Source organism: Engystomops pustulosus, chromosome 7, assembly GCF_040894005.1.
Source record: "Engystomops pustulosus chromosome 7, aEngPut4.maternal, whole genome shotgun sequence".
Taxonomy (NCBI): domain Eukaryota; kingdom Metazoa; phylum Chordata; class Amphibia; order Anura; family Leptodactylidae; genus Engystomops; species Engystomops pustulosus.
The window spans coordinates 88469289-88482131 of NC_092417.1; the positions used below are offsets into that span (position 1 = coordinate 88469289).

The window sequence follows — 12843 nt, forward strand, 5'->3', positions numbered from 1 at the left end:
AGCCCCTCAGGCTCATTAGCATAATTTGAAAAGTTTATTTTAGAAGGAAGGAGGCCATGGATAACAAATTTATGAAGATTACCAGTTTCAGTGCCTGGATCTATGAGTAAATGTCCCTGGTTTATCATGCTTGATTATGGTAGATTGTCTTTAAATGTATGACCTTCTTCTTTCTTCCCTATAATTATCTATAATAATGACCAATTCCGTTGGTGATTACCATTGCATCTGTTAATCAAAGATTCACTCTTCATGTCGCATTTAATTCACAATATCTGTATCAGAATATAAGTTAATATATTACACATTGAAAACATAATTATATATCAAAACAGTTCTTAGTGTAGTGAGCTTCATACCACAAGATTGGTTCATAGGCTACAAATGTTGCACATATAAACAATTTGTATAAAATGGCCACCTGTGCTTTCTCACTTCACAGATACCTATCCGGGAGATACATGCAGATGTGTTTAGACACTTATTATTAACAACTGAAACAACTAGCTCCATAGTTCTTATTCTGTAACAACACTGATACACCCCTTCATAATTTGGCAGTGACAGGAGTCACACATCACTGGTTAACTGCTATGGAGTCCATTTATAGATATGTTACCTCATGGCAGCTTCGTAAAGAAATGGCAGATTCAGCGTTACTGAGGACTACAGGATATTTTCCAAGTTAATGTTATTTGGTTTAGCAGTGTAGGCCATCAAAAAGAATCAGCATAATGGTGGCAAGTAAAAATGTCTAAACAAATTGTCAATTTGGCCAAACACACCCAGCACTTCTAAAAATTTCAGATAAGATTTGGTCATTTAGATTCATATATCAAAGTTTGAGAACAAAATGGTAAGTCCAAGTATTTGAAGTAAGCCCACCTCACATTCACGTTTCCAAAATATAATTACTTTATGATTATGATCTCCCGACCTCAAAAACAATCTCTAATACCATCATTATCAAAGTATGTTAACCAAAATACATTTAGAATTTCATAATTGTGTCACCAAGTATAGAACATTAAAAGCTTAAAAAAAAAAAATCAGGCATGAAATGCTGACCACGACGAAGAATAGAAGTCTTCACTGGAAATAATCTCATCGTTTTTGTCTTCATCACTATCTTCATCACTTGAAGGTTCATATTGTGGTGTTTGCCTTTGAATCTCATCTGCTCGTCTCTTGTCATCTTCAGCTATTTTGTCGGCCATCAGCTTTCGATGACACAATGTACAGACTCTTAATGGTTTGGAAGACAAAGATGGGATCACAAATCTGTTCTGGGAACAATCATGACATACAACAAATCCACAATTTCGACAATGGTGCCTACGAGTTAATGTTGTAAATTTAGTTTTGGTGCATCTCATGCAGATATCGGTGGCTTTGTCAGGTATCCATGGTGCTGCGTGTTTAGTCGATGGTCGCCTTCCAGTTTTTGCCAATAGCCTACTGGAACATTCCTTGATGTGATTGATCCACTCTTCCCGTTCTGTGTAGGAGGCAGCACAAACCACAAAAGACTTTTTGGAGGTCTTCAGCATCCACCTGTTCTTCATGTCTCCACTGTCAGGAAGCTTCTCAGTGGTCACATCTTCCAAGGGTATGATGTGCTGGCAGCTGTATTTTACTTTAGTAATCACAATGGTTCCATACACGAGGATATCACTAAAAAGAAAGAAAACTCTTGGTTTGGGTTTTTTCCGACACTCCTTTGTCAATATCCCTTCTCCAACAAGAACTCTACCCGGAAGAGACAGGGGTTGGCCTGCAGCACCAAAACATGTTTCCACAGTTGCTATTCTTTGGCTGTTGATCTCTGTGTATGCAAGGTGATCCACCATGTTATCTGGAATACCTGAAAAATACAGATAAATAGGACCAAGTTGGGTAATCCTTTAATGATCTATTCAGATACAGATATTTAAGGCAGAACTTTTTTTTTTTTTACAATGGAGCAGACCCGGAAGTAAAGATATTTTACAGTACCATACACTACATGTCAATAGTGAAGATAGGACAACAATGCCCTAAAAGTTTCCATGTAAATACATGGCTGAACTGTTTGCATTATTAGATTATGCTATTGTTCCTTCTGCAAATGACAATTAGAGAACTATTAGGATGCTTGGGAGGAAGCCACACATTGGCAAACACTTAATATATTGAGATGATATGATGATATTTTTCAGGTTATTGTCCGTTACTTATCAATAGACATTAAAAGTCTAATGGGAAATACTAGTGCCATGGACATTCTTCACCCGGGGACACATGTGACATACTTTAAAGTCACAGCATTTAAGAAAATCCCAATAGTCACAATATTTTACTGTTGATGTGATAATTGCTATCTTTATAAAAGTAGCCAATGCTGAAGGGACAGGAGCAGGAGGAGGAGGTTTTTCACTCCGCCGCCTCCATACTATAATACAATAATATTAATTTGTGGATAACCAAATGAGTGGAAGGAATCCCATTATGTAATATTATGGTAAAGTTGTGACATAGTTTTCTTATGAGTAAAACACAACTATTAATACAAGAGATGAACAGTGTGTGGCCTGGCAGTAACAACTGATGATTATATGATAAGCATAGTTCTCTAGCTCTAGGCACTAAAGCCAATAATCCCATGAAAAAAGACAACCTATTCTCTGCATGAAATTACTAATAACAGAGGGAATCAACCTAACCATAAACGGACAAGCTAGACTGCATAAATGACACTATCTACTGTGAGTTATAGCATCATGTGTTCGCAGAAGGTGTTCTAAAGTATTTGACCTGGAATGAGTTAACTATTCATCCACATTGCAGCACCAAAATAAGGAAGTGGATTGGGTTAAGAAGTCAGAAGAATCTCTATGACTTAAAATGAGAAGGTGGTTTACCCCAACGCTAGAGACAGAAGAGAAAGGAGTGTTAGAATGTGGTTATAACTATATAACTCATTAAACCAAACAACTCCTAAAATCGATCCCATTTTGTTAGAATATCTAGACAAAGAAAAACCGGGGAAAAAAGGAATCTCTTTCTTCTACAATAGACTAGAAAAGAAAACAGAATTTACCAAAACTCAAAACGAACTGAAATGGGAAGAAGATCTTCAAATAAAACTTTCACCTGCAAAATGGGAAGCAGCGCTCCAAACGACTTACCAGACACTACGCTGCACTTCACATATAGAGGCCATCCTAAAAACCCACCTTAGATGGTACTTCACTCCCTCGAAACTCAACCTTATATACCCAAATGTTTCACCAATGTGCTGGCGAGAATGTGGGATGAGAGGAAGCTTATTACATATTCTATGGAACTGCCCCAAAAATCCTTCCCCTATGGAAAGCAACAACTACAATCATAAAAGAAATAACAAAAAAGGACTTTGTGCTAAACCCAGAACAAGCCCTCCTACTTATAAATCTAGAAGACGTCCCAAAAGAACAGAAGACGGTGATAATACACCTCCTGATGTCCGCAAAATTAATAATCACAAGACACTGGAAGAAGACTGAATCTCCCCACATCATCGAGATCATCAGCCAAATGAATACAACTTGCGCCTATGAAAGAATTCTGGCGCACCAGACCACAACTTTCAAGAAATTTCACGACAAATGGAACCTCTGGACAGGAAGTAAACATTTCAGCACATAACCTGAGAATCTACTATAAAACTAGTTACTGGTATCTGTATTCACGGCTTGCCTTTTCCCCCCCACCTATCCCCCCCCCCCATACCTTCTTTTTTCTTTTTGTTTTCTTCTTGTTAAAGGACTAAATAAGGTTCTATGAAGTTAAGGACATGTATACTATATGATATCTCGAAAATAGTCGTCATCATCAGATATGTCAAGTATGATACGAGTAGACAAGAAGATATAAAGTAATCATAAGATCTACAAAATCTTGTTATCTGATTTATATGACTCTGTACAACACTGGAATACATGTTATGTTGTTTTTTGATAAAACTAATAAAAATTATTAAAAAAAAAAAAAAAGAATGTGGTTATAAAAAGCTCAGTCTTAAGTTTAGAGTTTCAGCTCCAAAAAGAGAATTCATCCATATTGTTTACAGGGGATACAATTTTTATATTTACTTAACAAATTTCAGTTCTCACTTCAGACCTTTCAGAACTTTGGCTACAGTCAGTAATCAAATTTAAAGCCACATTTGCAAACTGGATAAGATTTGATCTCCTTGATATCTATGGTTTTAACAATCAGGACAGAATAATACATAATAATCCAGTCCTTAGATCAATATCAATACAATCCACTATAAACATAATAATGGTAACTTATTTGGAATACTAAGTACTTATAGAACCGATGCTCACCCACCCATGACAGTCGGGTTCCAAACAACGACCATTACTTGCGGCCTGTGAAAAGCATATGATTGTGTGCAGGTAGGCTTAGTCTGAGATGTAGCTCTGGGATGTCCACTCCTGGGGAAATTGTCCACTGTCTTGAATGGTTCCCACTTATAAATAATCTATTTCACTGTATAATTATGGGATTCAAATTGTCTGAAAATGGCCCTCTCCAGCTGGATGGGCAGTAACAATTGCTTCTCAAAGAGCATCCCTCATGTCGTGCTCCCTTGGTAGTGTGGCAATATACTTCTGAATGCTCCAGTCTAGCATATAGGCTAACGTTAAACTGGTAACACTTATAATGAATGGGGTGGAGGGCAATTGACACCTGCTACTTATCTTACTTTTTAGAATAGTGTACTTTCACTCAAGGCTTTTCTATTTTTTTTAAACATGAACAAATGCTATTTTTCAATCCATTTGGCTTCATGAACTGCATCAGAAAAGTTAAATGTGTGACCTCAGCCCAGGTGTGATACTGTTTATTCAGATGTATATAGGCCTTGAACATTTGCAAGGGCTGATGTACCTGCTCCTCATATATCTAGGTATCAAATATTCAAAATAATACTTCCTTTTGCCAATTATCCTAAACCCAGTGTTTGTACAGGAATAGAAAAAAACAGGGGTTTCCATCCAGAATCAGGATACACTAGGGCAGTGGTGGCGAACCTATGGCACTGGTGCCAGAGGTGGCACTCAGAGCCCTTTCTGTGGGCACTCGTGCCATCACCCAAGCACACCAGACAGGACACAAAGAATCTTCCTGCAGTTCCAAGCAACTTAAAAGATGCTGCCTTCACTCATATATTTAAGTGATACTTTGCTACTTGGGTATGTAGGAAGAGGGAGAATGAGTAGACAGGGACAAATTATCTTTGGAAGACCTTCTGCTGGCCCCACAATTCTCTGTGTATGGAGGAACACTGGAAAGAGGCTAAAATTATGCAAATTTCCCATCTTGTCCTCAGGAGGCCAATATGATCGAATGTTTTTGAAGAACAGGGAGCAATAAGTTACTGCTTTAATTTTTGGTTGGCACATCGCAATAAATAAGGGGGGTTTTGGGTTGCAGTTTGGGCACTCGGCCTCTAAAAGGTTCGCCATCACTGCACTAGGGCATATTTATCAATTGTGTCAAAAGGTAAGGCAGAGCAGAGCTAAACTAGACAGTCTTATGCTGCTTCAAGCTTATGACTGTGTCTAATGCTGGATTATAAATCTGGTATAGTATAAGACGGTATAGTAGTTTGACCGATTTGTCAAGCTCTGTGCAGCGCTGTGGAATCTGTAGGTGCCATATAAATAAAGAATGAATAATTATAATACTTTACACCTCCTATTAGTTGGTTTAGTTCAAACCCCATTTGTGATACGAGTCATAAATTGTCTAAAATCCTTGCTAAATATGGTGCAGACAGTTTTTATGCAATTTACTTCAGAAGTCTGTAATGAAATTGATACGTTTTTCTAACTCTGTAAACCCCTGTTCTTCTCTTATTTCAGCCAACCAAGAATAAGGTTTACTGTGCAGCTCTACAGCAGTCCATCATAGTGCTAAGTACAGTCCTTAAAAGCCAGGCACTGGCTATATATGGGGGGCAAGGGGCTGCTGGCTTTATACTAGGGGGCAGGGGCTGGCTTTATACTGGGGGGCTGCTGGCTATATACTGTGGGGCAAGCTACCAATCATTTCCCATCCTCGGTTTATACTTGAGTCAATAGGTTTTCCCAGTTTTTTGTGTTAAAATTATATGCCTTGGCTTATACTCAGGTTGGCTTATAGTATATATGGTAACATAAAATTTAAAATTACACAGAAACAAAGAGACCAATATTTTAAAATCAACAGGGACACCAAACAGAGAAGAACACGAGATGCTAATACATAAATAGGATAAAAGAACTGGTATGAAGTTTTGGATGGCGCATTCCTGGAGACACATTATGCCTAGGGAACTGTCAACCCCTCTCTTACACCAGTACAGACTTGCACCTAGGAGTCCTTCCCTGCCACATCAGCTAAGAACTCAGCCAAAGAACCCCATCCCATGATAGTTACATCTCCTATAATGCAGACATTCCTCCCCAGGATCTGGGAACATTGCCTGACCACTAAGCAAAACAAGAAAATGTTTTTTTTTTTTTTTAGCCACAAATTTCTCCTCTTGTTGAGGAGAATTATTTCCAGTCCAATATTTAACCCATTCCACAAAAAAAAGTAAAGGGTAATGAATCCAAATCCGTCTGTACAGTCTGTTCTTCTCTCTACATCAATAACAAAATAGAACACATCCTTTTGATAGATCTTTAAAACCCTCCCCCTTTTAAAAAGTTTGAACTTTCCCCTGAACTTTGGGAGTTTATGTATAGCAAAGAAATGCTTTTCCCATAAAAGGAGAACAACAAAATGGAAAAAAAAAGTTTAGTGTACTGTGATGTCACTACCTCAGAAACAAGGATAGCACAAAAACAATACAGAAAATCTGGCCAGTCTGAGGCAGCACTGCATATGGCACACACAGGTTGACTATGAACTGATACATATATTTATATATCAACTATTGTGGCCAGTCATATCGGGAATAGAACAAGGATAGCTTGCTTGATTTATATTTAATAGGGATTGTCCACTACTTTGGGAATCCATTTTTCTTGGAAGTGCCTCCTAGTGATAATCTGATCACATGGTGTACTACTGCAGTTATCGATTAACGTGCCGCATAACCACATGGGAAATTATACAGTCCATGTTTCTTATTGAAATCAACAGTCATATATATATATTACTTAAATTTGTTGGACCCTCCTCTACAGATACTCTTTGTAACTTAACTAAAGATAAAATTTTATATAAAGTATATATGTAAGTCCCCAACAACACTTATGGGTTTCCTATAGAAGACCCCTCTCCTGGCAACCCCTGTTTGTGACTCAAGATTATGTGGTACTTGATTTCTCACTTATAAAATCCAAACATTAACTTTCTCATTGGTCTCTTAACAGCAGTCACCCGGATAGGTCAGTGTAGTAGTGTCAGGCATGGGGAAGGGATAGAGTCCTGGTTAGATATGGGAGGTATATACAGTTCAAAATTAGACAGTTCCGCTGAACTGAAGGCCAAATGTGTATTTTGCCCTTAGAATAACAAATCAAATGGATTAACTAGTAGTAAAAAATAAATGTGATATTTAATAGTAATAAATAAGCCATCATATTAATAAGCACAGGGCGGTATATTATAGAACCATGAACAAAAGCAAACCAAAACAAAAACTACATAAACATAAAGGTCTCTTTTTATTGTGTAGTTGGTTCCCTATCCTACAGTATAAGTGTAGTTTGAAGTTACACACCAATAGTTATACTGTAGCTCTCTGTGTGCATGTACCACACCTCACAATAACATCTGGTAGCAATAGAATACGTTTTCAGATTTACCACAATTGTATCTATTACTATTCACATCCTGTACATTCTACCGCTACTTAATGTCTGCAGTCTTCAGCTTTACAGCAGTTATGTGACAACTCCCAGAGTGCCTGGTTATGTATACTATGTAAGCTATACACTATTATGCTTTTATGATTTTAGTACTTTTGTGTATAACGTTAAGAAAGCTTTACAGATACAAACCAGTTTTACTTACTATTAGCAAATTCCTGATCTTGTAATGTAACTGGCTACACTGGAAAGAGTCAGCAGCAGCACATTCCTCCGGCAAGTTTTCCTCCAAGGTTAGTTAGTATATCCTGATACAGTATGTGGCTCGCCTGTTGCTCCAGTTTAAGACTGCACTGTCCCAGACTCTATATAGCAGTGGGCTGGTCAGGGGCCTGGCCTGCATAACATTTCTCCCTCCCCACCCACAGCACAACCCTAGTGCTGAACACCCACATGTAGCTGTGACCATGAACATTGTCTATTGAGTGTTACATTTCAACCTTTCATCTTGTGACCACATGACAACTATGTCATATGAAAGTGTAGCTTATTAAATGCTGGTAAATCTTGTCTAGTGGAAAATTGATTTTATAACAATTCCTCAAATGACTCTTTAATAATACAATTGCTTTATATACAAGTTGTAATGTTCTTTATATAAATCAAGAAATATTATAACCTCAAGTCCATCACAGAGCCCTGTCTAGGGCAGTTGTATGGAATCATATATATACAGATATATTTACCCCACTCCCATGTATACCTTGATTAAAGCTATGCTATTAACATTGGACAGTGACTATTGTATATGTGTAGGAGAATTTACCCTGTCTAGCTCTGGACTGCTCATGTAATAAACTAATCAGAAGACGGCACTGAGCATAGGACAAACCTCCTCCCAGAGGAAATTATTTTGGACTACCTCCTAATGCATGATGGGAGTGTATAGATCTATTTTCTCATTTTCTACCACTGTTTATGGTATTACAGAGAATCAGATCATACGTGACGGAAAATACCCTTAAACCCATCATAGATCACAGTAACTCTGCATCAGAACACCCCTTTTGGGGCACTTTTTTTCTTTTTGTGTCTTGTCGGACACAGTGCAGACGCGACACAATACTGGTGCAAACACTTCTTAACTGTGGGCCAATGTTGTCACTGAGAACAGGAAGGAAATGAATGACAGGTCTAAAGCAGGTCACCATTTACCAAGTACAAATGGCATAACACAAAGCCGCAGAATGCTGCACTGCACATGACGCATAGAGGAAAAAAAAGCAAAGTGTGACACATTACTATATAGTTCAAGGGGTCATACAAGGACTTGAGCTGTCACCAAGCACATAAATGGTGTGCGGTGAATCTGCAGATAATACGTAACTCACAGGTGTAATGGGGCCCAAAAAATGACGTCTGTAGATGTTATTGTATGTGTTTATGTGATGTGTATGTGCTGCATGGGTGTATATGGTACTATATGTATGTATGTGTATATATATATATATATATATATATATATATATATACATATACACACAGATGTGCATGTGTCTTGTGTTTACTATATGTATGTTTATACTGTATGTCTATGAGTGTATAAGGGGGACTCAATTCAGAAATCCCAGCCTCCTCTGGTTACGCCCTTGATAATACATGCAGATACCCTTTGTAACTACACATTGCAGAAAAAATCAGCAGCAAAAAAGTGACATGCTGCCGTTCCTAGTGCAGATATCATAACTATAGCCAAAATCAATGAAACAGGAATGCACAAAGTATAGATGAGATAATGCTCACTTTAAAGGGATTATCTCTAGCCTCCCACACCAGATATTATTGTATGGGGAGCAGCTTAGTGTCAACTTAGTAAGAGATGCTCTGCAAAAAGGGGCTCATTTGTGTATTCTTCAAGCAGGGGCAAGCACACAATGGGGCTCATTTAAGGGTCCGCAAACTGCACTATCATCTGAATATCCAAAGGGTTTTTTGGGGCATTGGCACCAGCTTTTTATGCGACAGAAATCGGGGGGGGGGGGGGGGGGGTAGGCCGTCAGACGATCCGACGGATTTGGGTTAAGCGCAGGATTTAACATTCAAATTTGTGTCGCAAGCCAAGCACTTACATGCATCGGGAAGAAGAAGGTGAACTCCGGTGGACCTGATCGGAGAGCGACACATGCAGGATATTGGGCGCAGGATCTACGTGGATCACGGCACAGTGCAGGATCGTCGGGGAACGCACCTTGAGGATCGTGACTCGGACAGGTAAGTAAATGTGCCCCAATGTGTCAAATCAACCGTACACTTTGTGCATATTCACACTCATTTGCTCTTGGTCCACACACTGAGTTATTAAAGATATTTGAGGGAGGGTTTTCCGAGGCCCAAAGGAAACCTGTTAATACTTTTTCACAAATACAGCTAGTGATAGTGAATAGTGTTCTATAGCCTTCTTATAGCTAAAAAGTGTTTTGCCTAAATCAACTTTATATGGCATCAGAGGGGGCATGTCCTGCTTGACCAGTGCTTCCCATCTACTCCCTCCCATGCCTCCCAAATTCTGGTGGCAGGTCAGTTCTGTACTTATACATGACTATAAGAAGGTAGAAAAACGAAGGTCTGTCATACAGTTACTGTGTAATAATTGCTGGCCTTGTGCCCCCGCTTATCTACATTATGAAACAGTACTTCAAAAATGTTTCAAATGTTTGTACATCTCACTGGCAGAAAAAAAAAGACAAAAATGTGTTTTTAAAGCGAACCATTACTTTAATAGATGTCCCTCGGCTGTTTCTGGTGTAGTTCTGCCTGGAACTTCTCATTCTGGGGTAATCAATATCATTATATTGTTAGATGGATGGAGCCAGGCTGTCCAGTCCAGGACCTCCTATCTGACAGAATCCCACTTTCAACATCTTCAAAGTGTTTGTGTGGGTTTCCTCTGGGTCCTCTGGTTTCCTCCCACAATCTAAAACTAGTAGATTGATTAGATTGTGAGCATGGGCACAGCGACCGATTTGGCAAGCCCTGGGCAGCACAGGGTAATCTGTGTGCTATATAAATAAATGAATTATTATTATTAAAGCTCTCAATGATGAGATAGACTGTCACCGCCCATCTGATAGTGGAGATGGAAAGAGTCGGGCTAGATAAAGGTGTAATGCATTGCAATAATCCCAGGTTCCTGTCTCAGGGGACCAGTACACTAACTGGGAAGGTCAGCATGGGCTGGAAAGCACTAATTCTACAGGTCAGATGTTCAATCTTTAACAAGACCAGTAACCAATCTCCTAGCCCCTCAACCCCAGAGTATCATTCACAGATGAAATGGTCATGTTATGTTCCTAGAAGTTCTCAGCACTGTGAATATGATAATAGGAGGCTCCATATTGGTTATCTCATTGAACAACATTATTGTCAGCATACAGTATCTACACAAATGAATTGGGTGATATCAGGAAACAAGAAATTGCACAGAACAACAGAAATTGACAAAAAACGAAATGGCTAGTTTATGACCCAAAGTTCCAGAGCTCGGCCAGGTTCTTTTGCAATTTACATTTGGCTAACTAGAAGTGCAGGGGTCAATGTCTTGCATCTCTAATTGTTATATTGTTTATTGTTATATTGTTAATAATGTGCTTCCATTCTATAGATCTCTGAAAATGCCCACACAGTATATGTTACTTTTAGGGTCCTGGACATCACTTCCCCCAGGTTCTAGAGACTACAGTCTGTTTTCTACTTTCCTAATCTCAGTACTTGTCTTCTTGACGGGACTTATTATAGTAGCTTTGATGGAGAAATCATGACATAAGGTAACTGTAGTCCATACAGGCATGTCTTAAAGGGGTTGTCTGGAGCTGATGCTTTCTTCCAAAAACAGCAAAACAGCAAATCAGCTGCATAGAAATAAATGGAGCCTATTTTCAATATCAGCAAAAACAGTCAGGTTTGGCGCTGTTTCTAGAAGAAAGCAGCCATGTTTTTCCAACCTCCCTTTAACGGTATGTATACTGCGATAGTTTCACGATAAATCCTGTGTGCACTTCTAAATCAGGTTGAATAAAAGAGCAAGTAGAAGTGGGCTGTGTTTCATTTGTGCTTCATTTGGTTCTTATCCAACTCTAAAATCCTACTCAATAATGTAAGATAAACCGATGGCAGACCTTTCTGGACATTAGGATTGAAATCTTACCCTTTGTGACTACAAATGTTTTTAACCCCTTCACAGAATTCCATGCACGCCAGCAAGTGTGTCAAAAAATTAAATAAATTCCAACACTCCAGTGTAGAATGATACAATGACATGGACCACTCAGTGTGACAGCCTATGGTCCATGAACATTTTCATGCTGCTGGTCAGGACAGTGCCAGAGGATGAGAAGAAAGATTTGATTCAGGTATGACATTTAATTGACACCACTTTAAGAAAGACTCATTCTCTTCATATTTCACAAAGTTGGCCCTGTAGACATACCTAATAAAGACACAATCCGTCCTCAAAACCTGTGGTCAAAATTCTCTTGTTAATAAAACCTGATGACAATATATCATCTCATACATTTATTTCCACCTGATAATGCACCTACATCCCTGAAATTATTTCCTCTCACCTGACCAACCTATGGTCTTCCACGGACAAAAATTCCAATATCAAGTGATATTAGGATCATTACCTTTCTTCAGTGTAATTTTTTACAACCTCTCAATATTTTGATGAGGTTTATGTTTCTTGTTAAATGCAGTAGAACGTTTTAACAATAGACAAAGAAAAAAAGTATAATGAGGATGGAATGACATATTTACAGCGAGCCTCCAGGACTTGTGATGTCTTATCATAAGTCTATGAGCTTCTTCTCTACTGCTCTCTAGTGGTTAAAATACATCACTGTTATACTACCTAATCTGAACAATGACATTGAGATAAAATCTCATGTCCTGCTGCACCCTGAACTTTGTAACATAATAAAGTAATAGAGAAACATATGAGGAAACCTTT

The 12843-nt window shown here is 38.5% G+C and overlaps 1 protein-coding gene across 1 annotated transcript; it reads right to left on the reverse strand.

Moving 5' to 3' along the window:
• Window positions 1–242: 242 nt before the first annotated feature.
• PLEKHF1 (pleckstrin homology and FYVE domain containing 1) lies at window positions 243–1850 on the reverse strand. The gene has a single exon (XM_072117199.1). The coding sequence runs from the start codon at window positions 1848–1850 to the stop codon at window positions 1050–1052; it is 801 nt and encodes a 266-aa protein (XP_071973300.1). The 3' UTR covers window positions 243–1049.
• Between the last annotated feature and the right edge of the window lie 10993 nt (window positions 1851–12843).